This window comes from Alligator mississippiensis, chromosome 1 (assembly GCF_030867095.1).
Source record: "Alligator mississippiensis isolate rAllMis1 chromosome 1, rAllMis1, whole genome shotgun sequence".
In the NCBI taxonomy this organism is placed as follows: domain Eukaryota; kingdom Metazoa; phylum Chordata; order Crocodylia; family Alligatoridae; genus Alligator; species Alligator mississippiensis.
Window position 1 is genome coordinate 120,517,085 of NC_081824.1, and position 12,784 is coordinate 120,529,868.

Genomic DNA, 12,784 nt, shown 5'->3' on the forward strand with positions numbered 1-12,784 from the left:
AAACGTGTCTAACTCTTTCAGCTTCTCCTTGTATGACTTGGTTTTCCCAGTGTAGTCCCTAGGCCTGGGACTGACAACCAGCTGGACTTCAGCACTTGCAATCCCTGTTCTGAAGGTTTGTTAGTAAAAAGAAAAAAAAGTATTATGTGAGGAGAGGTACTGTATATGTTCAACTTTAGGTTTACTCATCTTGATAGGCCACATATGACTTTAAAGGTACATTTGTAGTATGGTAATTGTACTATACTATATTTATAGGTGATACTATACTATATATATTTATACTATACTATATTTATAGACCATGCCTTTAATAAGGGTAATTTTGATGATAGCATAATTTAAAGTAGCAAAGTCTCCAGCAAATTGATATCTGTTAATCCAGTTCTATTTACAGTCACATTTTTACTTTTCACAGTGCAGACAAACTGTTCCTTTATTTTGGGCCTTCTTGAAAAGACATGATAAGACAATTGCTACTAACATGAGGAGGTAAGTTTTGCAGCACAGTTGCACTGTGTCAGGGCACAAAAATAAGGTTCTGGGATTAAAACTAGATCCCTTATGAGAATCACAGGCTCTCCATATAGAAACACTCTGCAAACACTACTGAATAATCATGGTCCCAACTAATTTATGGATTGTGTGTATGTAATGTAGCTTACAGGAACTGCTCTTATGCCCTTCTAGAAGATTTGAGGAGTATATTAACTTTCTTTATGCTCTGAGACTTCACACACCACCAGACCATGCTGACCGGGAAGACGTGACAGCTGCAATCATGAAGATGAAACAGTACAAGGACTATGTGGATCAGGTCTGTCATCTCAGAAGTCCGTGTACTCTTCTTGTCTTATGAGGTCATCACAAAAAGCCAGGAAATTTCAAGAGGAGATAGGACATGAGCTGTCTTCCTCACCCAGTCCTCACTGGGGAGAACTGCTTCCCTCTCTAGTCCAAATGCCAAAGCAGGGGAGACAGCAGTCCTGTCAACCAAGTTTCCTTAATAGTTCTTAGTGGCTGTCCTCTATTAAATACTTTGATGCAGCAGTATAAAAGGATCAAAAAATGGACAAACAGACCCCAGGAATAACTTCAGTAAAGAGAGGTTTCCTAGATGGAGTAGTGCTTCGGTGACATGTCAGGGTTATGGGACACTGAGCTTCAGTTGTTCTGAACTGAACAACGTGTTTAACTCCACTGACAAAATATTCTCTTTGCCTTCTATATTTTTATGAAAATAGAAGCTCAGATAGGTTATCAGGCATAAGAAAATACCTAGCAGCTGGTTTGTTTATCCTGTAGGAGAGCTCCAAAGATATCTACACACACTGCCAAGGAATACAAAACATTAGGCTTGTCAAACCCTTGGCTTATTTTTCCTTGAGAATCTGAAACAAGTTATTTTCTTAATCCAAACTTTCAGCACCAAATCTAGTTTAATGAAACTAACTCCTATATCATCAAACCACCTAGAATTGCCCACACATGAATCAGATTCCCACTCAGAGCCTATTAAAATATATGGGAATGTACTGATTTAAGCACGATTTGGATGAGGGTCTTTGTACAGCGTACATTCTTCTCCCAGCCAAATCAGAATTATTTGTTCTCTAAAATTACTTTATTTTCCAGCTACAGCTGAACATCAGCAGGGATGAGCAAATGCTAAATGCACAAAGAATCATCCAAGGATGCCCTGTAAGTATTTCCATCTTTTTAAAGGTAAATTATTTTATTGGATTGTATTTTTAACTCTGTTTCAAGGTAGCACTTGCAGTGTTATAGCTCTTCCAGCATAAGCCTTTTTTGTTTTTTTTTTCATTGTTGACTCAAGTTAAGTCGATAGCAAAAATATTGATTTTACTGGGGTGAGACTTCCACCTGTATGCACAATCTACTTCCAAACGAGTTCTTAAACTGGGGCATTTTCAGAGGTTCCAAATCTAAAAAAACTGGCTTTATAGAGGTAAAGACTATAACAACATCTTAAATAAAATTTAAAAAGTAGTAAAATACTTATAAAATAACATAGTTTACAGATTTCAAGGAAGTTGTTTGTTTTTTTTTAAATTTTGGTGAGACTACTTTGAGTTCTTTGATTGATTTGTGTATCCCTCTATAGAAGGGGCTTGGAGGGAACTATAAAACACAGAATACTGAAATGACCCAAATGCTGAATTCTCTGATGTTTCAGCGAAATACAGATATGTGACCAGAGGGTTATTACAAAGATTCTCACAGGATCCTAATCAACCTTTGTTTACACATAAAAAGAAATTACTTTCTGCTAAAGTTTTTTGTCATAATTTACCCTAAGGCTAAAAGAGAGCCTGCAGTATAGCTCCACCTAGCTGAGAGAGAAAAGCAGAAACATTCCCTATTTTCTTTAGCCAAACCTTTAATTAATGCTGCAGTCTAGCACAGCTAAGAGATAATAAAGAGAAGGAATGCCAAAAACACAGTTATCAACCCTTCTGTGGTGAAGCTGTGGAAGAAGATAAAAATATTGGAAACAGAATTAAGGTGACACCTACAGAATAAAACTTGCTGTGCCACTTTCTGCAGTGGCATTTTCATGCTGTGTTGTGATAGATGGGTTGCTTCCTAAAACCAAAACTTTGTCCAAGTCATGCTTTAAGTGGGCTGATTAACACGATTTCCTGTGCCATGTGGTTGCAGCTATACTCCTTACAGCTTAGAAGACAGTTCATTTCAATAAGTACAGTATATCTGAGGATGCCATTTAGGAGAAAAGCTTGTTTACAGTGCAAATGCAGCTTTACCGGCAACTTTCCTTTACTTGCAAACATTTTTTGTCCTTTGCTGGCTGGCATCTTTTGGCATCCTGCAAAGCAAGCCAGTTCTCAGACTTCAGCAGCACTACACAGAATCTAGAAAATACAGAACTTTAAATTTTGTTGTAAATTATCTTATGACTAAGGGTAGGAGAAGCCAATGTGGTCAGACACAGTGATTAATAAATGAGAGATCACATGATGACATTACACAAGGAGTTCTCCAACTTGATCAAATATTAACTCTTTCTCTGGCCTTGGTCACCATGAAGATGAATGAAGAACTTGTCTCTGACATCTAAGTGAGAGAAAAACGGTGCTCTTACCTGGCACACAGGGGCCACTAAGAATTTGGTAAACGTTCTCTAGGGAATGTGGCTGACCTAAAAGTTAGGAAGCAGAAATGAAAGTGTTGATGCTTTCCAGACAAACAGAAGGAAGCTATACTTTATAAGACATGTATTGACTTTGTTAACCTTCTATGAACTATTTATAAGTATATCAGGAGATACACTTTCCAGGAAAACAATACAGTTGCCATAGGATCAATCAGGAAATTAGGAAAGTAGGCGTTCTTCAGAATTTTTGAGCACAGATATTCAGGATGGGGGTTGACAATCTCCATCTGTAACTAATTTGTACAGACCCACCCACTAAGGAGAAAATAGGATAAAATCTCCTCGACTTCCTGAAAATCAGAAAAGAATAAAAATATTAAAGGTCCAGATGTGTTTGGTCTCAACAGTTATTTCTGGATAGAAGGACATGGTCTTCTTGTTCAGAACTTGACACTGGACAGGGCTTCTGAGTCATGCCGTTAATAAAACCTTATGAGTATGGGGCCAGACGTATTTTGTTAAGTACTTTTCACAAACCATATTCAAAGTTCTCAAATTCCTTACAGCACGGTCATGAGGACAAAGCAAAAAAATAGGAAGTGTGAGAACATTAGGAGAAGCTGGGCCAGCAGACCTTCTGAAAGCTGGTTATGCAGGAGAAGATGGAAGAGCCTGAGGCCTCTAATTTGCAAATGCCCTAGCCCATTCATAGAAATATTTTAAGGGACTGATTATCAAAATTTCCCTTTGGAAAGGGTCCATTGATCTGGCAGTTCTACTGAACAGAGCTGTGGGCCACATAGGTACCTGGACGAAAGGTGCATACAAGGCCAGATTCATTGCTTTCTGCATGAAGGGGGCCAAAGACAACGGAGAATGTTAGAAGCTGCTTTCTTGCTTGCAGCTACATAAAGCCATATGCACAAGTTTCTGTCTTTGCAGATTGGTGGATAAATGTTATGTGACAGTTTTTTTAGGCCAACAGAATTTCTTTTGATGTTAGATTTTGCAGCTTGCATGATTTAATCAAATTCTGTAAAATTTTAAATTGTGTAACTAAAGCTAGCTGAAAAGAGGGATTTTCCCCTCAGTGGAAAATGCTGACGTTTTGGAGAAAAAGATCAAGATTTAAAAGAAAGCCAAAATACTTTTCCTCTGGAAACAGTGCCATGATTCTATCTCCAACCCGCTCCCCCAGGGAGCTGCAGTTCAGGTAATTCCTACTTTCATTGCTTGGACTACACGAACAGGATTTCCTGGGCACAAAGTCTTCAGCACATTGGAAACTCTAACCAGTACATGATGCTGCAACGTATCTTCTCAGCAACACAAGTTAATGTCAACATATCAGCCCTCTGCTCTGCTCAATACACCAACTTCTCATTGAATTTCAAATGAAGTTAAAATCTCAACCTTATCTCTAAGGCCTTCCACAGCTTCAGCCCATTTCAAAAAGACCCCAAGTTCTGAGTTAAAGACTGGGATAGACAATTTTGGTCCTTTGGCACAGTGGCACTCTAACCAGTAAAGCTTGTCTACTTGGGAAACAGTGCATCCTTGGGAACTGGTCTGAGACTGCGATGAACTCTCCCAGGAACTAAGAACTAATCAGTGCATGGCACATTTCTTTCATCTTGCCTTCTCTAGCAAAAATGCATAGCAACATGAATGTTAAAGAAAGCAAACCCTCCATGAAAGCTCTGTTGTACCAGAAAATACAAGACACTCACCTTCATCTGCTTCTCCCCTAGGAAAAGGATGAGGGAACAACCAACCAACCAAGCACATGACAGATGTACAGTTTCACTACTTAATGACTTTCTGGAAGGTACTTGGCAATGATAGGGGTGAGCACAGTATAATAATGCATATAGACCAGAAGAGATGCTTATGCTCCCATTCTCAACTCTTGCTGTCAGACAGTCTTCAAAATGAATGTGACTGTTGGAGGCAGACCACATCTTTGCTCTGAGGGCTGATCTCCCTAAAGTTCTGTCTCCCGGCAGCGAACAAGGCAGAGATCAGAGCTCCCTTTTGGACAGAATGATCATAGGATTTCTAAAAGTTCTAGATAAAGGTGTTTTCTCTTCTGGCTTCAATTTTTTTCTCCTTCAGCCTAAAAAGTCCTAAATTAAAAGTTTTTTTTGGCTTTCTGAGAAGGGCTTGAAAGACAGCATCTCTCATTCTCTGCCTTCAGCACTGGGGGACAGAATAGGCTCCCAGTCAGAGTGTGGATAAGGACCACTGAGATAGTTGAGCAGGCTGCAGGAAATGCAGCTGTCAGCCAACATGGGCTCCAGGCCCTTCTTGAAGCACCCTTTACTGACAGCATGCCAAAAAAAATCAGTGGTCTGGCTTGGGGTTAAATTTTTCAAAGTCTCTTTCCTCCCCTAGGCTTCAGACACTTATTCCCATAGTTTGCAGAATACACAAGAAAAAAATTACTAGAGCCTCACGAATCTAAAGGGAACACAACAATCAGGGAAAGGAAATGCTTGCTTCCAGCCAGCACAGAAAGTGAGGTCTTTATTGAAATGGCTGAGAAGGCTACAAAGAAATTCCCCCTTGTGAGCTGTTTTACCTGAGAGGCCTCACCTACCATGAAAAGTTCCAGCAGAAAACAATGAGGCATTTGTTTCTGAAGTCTCTCTCTCTCTCATTATTTTGTATGGTCTGTCAGTCCCCAATCAGCCAGGGGCAGCAAGCATGAGGGTAAAATCTCACTCAAGGTTCAGACATGCTTCCCTGACAGGTGGACTGATCACCTCTTCTCTTCCCCTTCCCAGGCATCTCCCCTTCCTTCTTAAAGGGAGAAAGTAAAATATGAAGCGTTCCACAAAGAGGAAATCTGTCTTCTAGGTCCTTTAAAGATAAGGAGATCTAAAGCTGAAAGTTTGAGTGAGATAACTGAGACTCAACTAAGCATCTCAGAATAAAGCATGACTGGGTTTCATGGAATTCATCAGTACTTATTGATTTAGAAAATTAAAAAAAAGATACTTGCAAAGCTGAAAAACTTGTGCAGTTCTTCCTTACCTGGTTTGTAAGTGTGAGACTTCTCTATTAAAACCTACTTGCTCAGAAAGACTTAAAGTTTTACCTGCACAATAAAGGACCAAGAAAGTATTCCTGCCATGCATAGACAGAGGAAGATCATTCAGCTTGGAACCTGGATACAGCAACCTTAGTCTTGAGCTGCAGTTTCTTTGTACCTGTAAGGCTAATGTGAATATATTCAAACCCTCTCAAAAGTCCTGTAGTTAAAATCTATTTTAAATTAGATTTCCCCAACCACTTTGTAGCTTTTTCAGGACAGATGATTCAACTGTATGCTCAAAACTTCCATGTTTTGGGGCAAGCTTAGAAAGGAATCTCACAAGAAGTGGGAACTTGGCCACATTACTAAGGATGAGTGAGAATAGCATGGACATATAGGGAGGAAAAAAATAAGGAAGGTCAAGGCCCAAATTGAGATATAACTAGCAACAGACATAGAAAGCAATAAAAAAGTATTCTATAAAGCCCTTGGCGGATGTTACATTTAGGTTGCTATTAATATGTTCATTGTTACATGCCACACTATTAAAAAATGTATTACCTGGTAGAAAGCTGCAAAAAAAATGAATGATGATTCAGCCCCAAAGATGTGCCTTGTTAAATGTGGAATCTCTTTGGAGTTTGTTTGTACTGTGCTTTAATTTGAATGTATGGCATGTTACACTGAGTGAAAGTGTTTAGCCAAGCCCTCCAGCATCCAAGGGTGGATTGTTTTATCCCCTCTCCCCCAACTTCTTTCCTTCAAGGGGACTCATACTGAACTCTGCTGCCCCAGAGAAGAGATTAGGTCCTCTACTGAATGGGGAGTAGAAATTAAGAGTGGCTGAAGCAGAAAGGCTAAAACATTTAATGCCTTTTTTCTTCAGCCATAATAAAAAAGATCAGTTATCAGATGTCAGGCAGAAATCAGGGCAGGGTGCCTATAGGATGCCTATACACATGCAGCACAGCTTCCCCGATGTGCTGTAATTACAGCATGCCGGCACAGGTTCGATTAATTGAGTCTGCTGGAGTGTGGTAATTATTGCACTCTAGCGTAAAGTGTATCAGTGTCCCCGCACTAAAAAATGGCAGTGAGGGTGCTTTAACTAAAGCAAACCTGCTGCCGTTTTTCAGCACAGGAACAGTGATGCACAAGACACTCTGAGAGCTTTAATTAGCTCCATAATTAGAGCAGCTTTTGGAGCTGCTCTGTTTAAAGCACCCTGTCCCCACTCCCAGAGCACATGTATAAATGCTTAGAGACTAACTTGTTCAGAGATGCTTACTAATTAGGTGACAGCCTACTTTGTCAGGTGTTATGAATGGACTTGAGTCTGACTTCAGACTAACATGGCTATAACTACCTTTGTATCTGAAGACAGGTACAGTTAAGAGCAACCATACAGGAGATGATGATAAATCTCACGTAGGAAAAAACAGGTCAGATTATTTAAACTAGTTGGATGTTTACCAGGGCTTGATGGGATTCATCCTAAAGGACATAAGGAATTATCTGAAGTAATTTAAGAGCCAAAGACTACTATCTTTGAAAACTCATGGAGGTCAAGTGAGATCTCACAAGACTGGAAAAGGGCAAACATAGTGCTTGTCTTTTAAAAAAGGGAACATGCAAGACCCAAAGAATTGCAGATTAGTCTTTCTAACCTTGATAACCAGAACAATAATTTCTCAAGTCTGGGCAGATCCCTTTCTTTATGAGGGAAGGATCTGATCATTGGCCACAAACATTCAGTATCTAAGTTATTGTTCCAAACTATCTTTACTTCAAGAGAGAGACAGGTCATTTGCCATCTGATTTGCTAAACAGTAGTAGACCTTTCTAAAGATAATGTTTCTGACAAAACCACTATGCACACTGGTGTCCTGTGGGAATACCATCTTGCTTCATTTCCAGCCAGCAGCAGCTACTCTGTATATAAAGATTCTCCCATGCAGGGGGAAATTTTTTTTCTCACTATTACATGACTTGAGATATGGCCCAAGAGGGAGAAATGGATTATAATCTGTCTCATGCTGTGGACAAGCAAACTCATGCCTCCATTTTCTTTCCTCCAGTTTTTTTCAGAATTGTGTATATATAACTACTAACGTGGCAGAAAACCTTCAGTGTTGCTTAGATGTAGTTGGAAGCTCTGCTCTGCTGCTTTTCTTTAGTTCCTCTCCTCTAGCCTGTGTGGGTAGGCCTTGCAGATCATGAGCCCAGGCTCTGTCCTTGAGGTCCAGACCTTTGGGCCAACCTGTAGTGTCTTTACTGCCCCCCCATGTGTCACCCTCCCTGGAATAAAAGTCAAAAGTCTAACACCTTTGTCCAGAAGGGCTTTATGGAGGGTACTAGAATGAAAATTCATGGGTTATATTTTCCCTTTCCTTGGCCATCATGAATTTTTGGGTAATTTGGCTCTGAGACCAGATGATGGAAGAAAGAATGACAAAACATTTAAGTTTTAGAAAGGGCGGGGGGGGGGGGGTGTTTTATTTGTTTTTTGACACAATCAGGATTTTCTGCAGAAATTTTCCACTAAACAAGTTGCTTAGTCATACATCTTATTTCTGTGACAAACAGTTTGGAGGAAAATTTTCAACTAGCCCTACAAATTAAATTTGTGATTTAATGACATATGCTAAAAAGTATAAGCCTACTGTATTTAACTAAGCCATGGCAGCATCTAATACTTCTGCTAGTTGAGATGTATTTCAGGAAAAAATCTGTCTGCAGAAGATATTTTTTTTCCTATCTGGTTAATAACCAAAGTATTTCTGAATATATTAAAATGAGTTATTAGAAACAAATTTGTCCAAAGATAAGGTCCAGTTAATAAAAAGCCAAAGACTAATAGCTATTTTCTAATTATCTAGTATGTGTGAAAAAATTAACACATCAGGACAAGCTCTAAATCCAAAGTTTGGTTTGCATTTCTTTTTAATCCTGTAATATTTAATTCACAGAATTTATTAGAAGCCAACAGATACCTGATCAAAGTACAAGATGTAGCCCAAGTTAGCTGCAGGTCTGAGGAAATTCATCTCTCACTCAGGTAAACAGATCATCAAAATATTGGTGGGTGGTAAATAAAAAGGCCTCAAGTGACTGGTTGCTAATTTGGAGGTAGAAAGTTTTCCTTAGGTCACGTTGGTAAAGACTGGAGACATTTTGGGTGGAAGGAAGCGAAGATATAGATATTAAGTGATGATTACCTATGAGTAACTGTGGGCATTTCAGGCCCCCTCTACAAGTTATATGCATCATACAATTACCAAGTTAATTGCACTATTAATTTGGACCAGCTACATGTGCAAATTAATTATCATGCCGTAAAAAGGTCCAACCAGCTATAAAGTTATGGCTGGAAAATGTGTAATAACTTTATAGCTTGTTTGTATCCATCTTTAATTTTCACTTGTAGCAGGGTCTGGTGCAGCTGGGACTGGGAATCCTGCAGCTGAGGGAACTGTCAGCCCCAGTAGTGCCCCATGGCTGCTGAGATGGAGGATCCCACAGCTGGCAGGACTCTATTCTCCTGGCAGTGCCCCGCAGCTGTGGCCTCTGGGTCCTGGCAGTACTGTGGGGGCACTGCTAGGACTCAGTGTCCTTAAATGCAGGGTGCTGCCAGGGGGAAGAGTTCCATTAGCTGTTGGACGTTGTCCCAGTGGCCGTGGGGCACTGCTGGGATCCAGCTGTGGGACTCTGGGATCTGCCATGGGGCACTGCTGGGAGGGAGAGATTACAACAGTGGGACTCTCAGTCCTGGCAACTGTGGAGTGCTGCCACGGCTGCAAGTCCTGTCAGCTATGGGACTTGCAGCTACAGGAGCTTGTTACTTGCTGGTACAGGGGGAGCCCAGAATGGCAATCCAGGGCTCCCTCTCTACCAGTGGTAAAGTGTGAAAGGATCTGATGCTGCATCCCACAATCACGACTCCTGTCATGCATGTGTGGCATGGCAGGAAGCGTGATTGTGTGGTCTGTGCATCAGATCCCACCATGCCTTCACCTGAATGTCTAGAGGGGCCCTTAGGGACAGAGATGTGTGGGAAGGGTGGAAGGACAGCAAATTTTTCTTGTTTCCTGCTAATGAAGGAAATACAGCAGCACTAAACTAATGTGTGAGAAAATGATCAGTTTCATACACAGTGTAGAATATATACATAGCTGCAAGGCCACAATAATTAAAGATTGAACTAACTTCAAGTTTTAACTCTGTTAGTACACCTACCTTGAGAGATTCGCCTTAATTTTTTGGCTGCGGGGATTGTAATCAACTGATCTGTGTGATACCACCACACTATTTAGGTGTGATCATGTTGCTAGATTCAGTTGTTCATCTCTGGTAGAGGAACCAGGATGTGTTAGCTCTGGATCAGCTGTAAAAGCTAAAAAAGAAAATGTGTCCAAAACCCACTTTATTTCAGGAGTCATTTTCTACATTTCCTCTGCTATTTTAGTTTTGCATTAAGCCCCTCCCTTACAAACCAACTTCTACTGAATTGTAACATGCACAATATTTCAGCTATGGCCGACTGTATAAAATTTAAGAATTACTTTCCTGTTCACAACCCTTTTATAGTGCAACATTTAAGACTAGGGTGCAAATAAAAGAAATATAAAGGAAGATTCAAAGTTGGCTATAGGTGAGGGAGGAAAACAGTTTAGTAGTTTATTGCTAGAACTGAGGTGCCATACACTGAAATTAAGAGAGAGCCTATTATATATAATGAGGTATTCATTACTACATGTTAAGTTCTCTTAAGCCAACTTTTGCACACTTGTAATATGCTAATTATCATGGGTGACTGGTGCCTCCTGAGTCTGGGGGGCACCCACAGATACCCCTGGCAGGGACAGCTCTGCCGAGGGGGAGAGGGGCACATGCTGCTCTATACCTCCCCCCACCAGTCATCTATACTGATTATGCAAAGACTAGAAGAACTAACATTTCAGTATTATTAATAGTGAGGAAGTAGAACTTAAGTTGTCCTTTGCCCTTTTTCAACAGAATTGTGGTTGCATTACTACTAGTTGGAACTATTAATAACTTAATTAGAGTACTTTAATGTTTTAAATTCTCTAAACTAAAAGTAAAAACAGAAGCCACTTCTCCATATGTTAAAAGTTCTCTCTCTCTGTAGCTGTATCTACCTTGTTTCTCAGAGTCAACCTAAAACCGTGATGCTCAACCAAATTTCCACAAGATCCTTTTAAGGGCACGACACGATTAGCACTGTTAGGTTCACAAATATCTACAGACGATTCACAAGATAAAACTAGATTTCAAATATGAATTTATAGTGGCAAAAATTCTGACCTGTTATGGTCCTGAGTTCTTTGCAACAGAAGAATTGCTCTATTATTTTTCCATAGTTTAAAAAACAAAACAAAACAGTGAAAGCTTAGAGCTGGCATTTTCGGAGGAGTGCCTTTAGTCTAAAAAGGTCAAGAACCATTGACTTTAGGGCTGCCTTCAAGTCCCTGCAAACTGATCATCAAGACTGGAAGCTCTGTTCAGTCAAAAGACCTGAAGTCCAGCTTGCTGCTGGGTGGCCACCTGCAGTGTTTAGGACTCAAATTGGCACTGTGCACTGTAAACACAGGAAGTCCACCACAGCAATTCTGTAACCTCCTCTTCCTGATTTTTGGCCCTTTTCTACACCACTTCCAGTTTCCACTGACTGTAAGAGCCAAGTGCAGGCAGCAGGCAGCCTGATTCCTAGGACTCCGTTGGAGGAACAGTAAAACACAATTTACAGCAGCTACTTGTTTAGATATAACACAGGAAGGGATACACAATAATACATTCACAGTTTCTGTAAATTACTAGGAAATAAGATAAATCTGAATTGAAAGGAAAAAAAGTACATTAAAATGTCTGATCCCAGTGGCTATTATGTAAAAAGATGTATCCCCAACTATAGCTTCAGCTTTAGGGATCCTTATAACCAAGCCAGATAACAAAACGTGTATTCCAGGGTCACTAGAACCCAAAGTTTGAACTGTAGCTCTACGTGTAAATACAAAACATGGACAATGATCTAATCATCCCATTTCTTGTCCAAGCTCAGGTCCTTTTCTTAATGTTATGGCCCCTTTCCTATTATTTGCACTTAAACTCCTATGCCCCCAAAACAAGAAAGTTCATGTACTCTTCAAATGTATTTCTTAGATGCATCGGAAATATTCACGCTCATTTCTTAGAGGCCTTGACAGATTTATCTTTCAGAGTTTACAGTAATCCTTCACTTTTTTTTGTTCTTTTACAGACTCTATGAACACGTCAGTGATCTTAGTCTTTTTCTTTTCAATGATGCACTTGTTATTTCAAGCTGCAACATCTCTTACAAGCCTTTTGAACGGATCCCAAACACATCATACCAATTCTTGGCATCAGTAGCACTTCACAGGCTCCTTGTAGAAGACATTCCAGACTCAAAATGTATGTTTTGTAATATTAGTACAATGGTCAAAAGAAACTTAAGATGTTAAGATTACCTGCCAGGAGACCCCCCAGACCAGGCTAAAGGCTGTTTAAGGTGTACCACTATGTAGAAAAAACCTCAAGATTCTTCAGGCAAAAAGGAGAGTAAGAAGAAGCTG

At 40.0% G+C, this 12,784-nt stretch overlaps 1 protein-coding gene across 1 annotated transcript in view; it reads left to right on the plus strand.

Annotated features, from left to right (window-relative positions):
• Positions 1-12,784, plus strand: part of ECT2L (epithelial cell transforming 2 like) — a 64,588-nt gene that overhangs the window by 47,203 nt on the left and 4,601 nt on the right. The window contains exons 16-20 of the mRNA XM_006267455.4: positions 419-492; positions 661-817; positions 1,636-1,701; positions 9,143-9,231; positions 12,451-12,623. Coding sequence (XP_006267517.4) covers positions 419-492; positions 661-817; positions 1,636-1,701; positions 9,143-9,231; positions 12,451-12,623 — 559 coding nt within the window. The remainder of the gene's footprint in view (positions 1-418; positions 493-660; positions 818-1,635; positions 1,702-9,142; positions 9,232-12,450; positions 12,624-12,784) is intronic.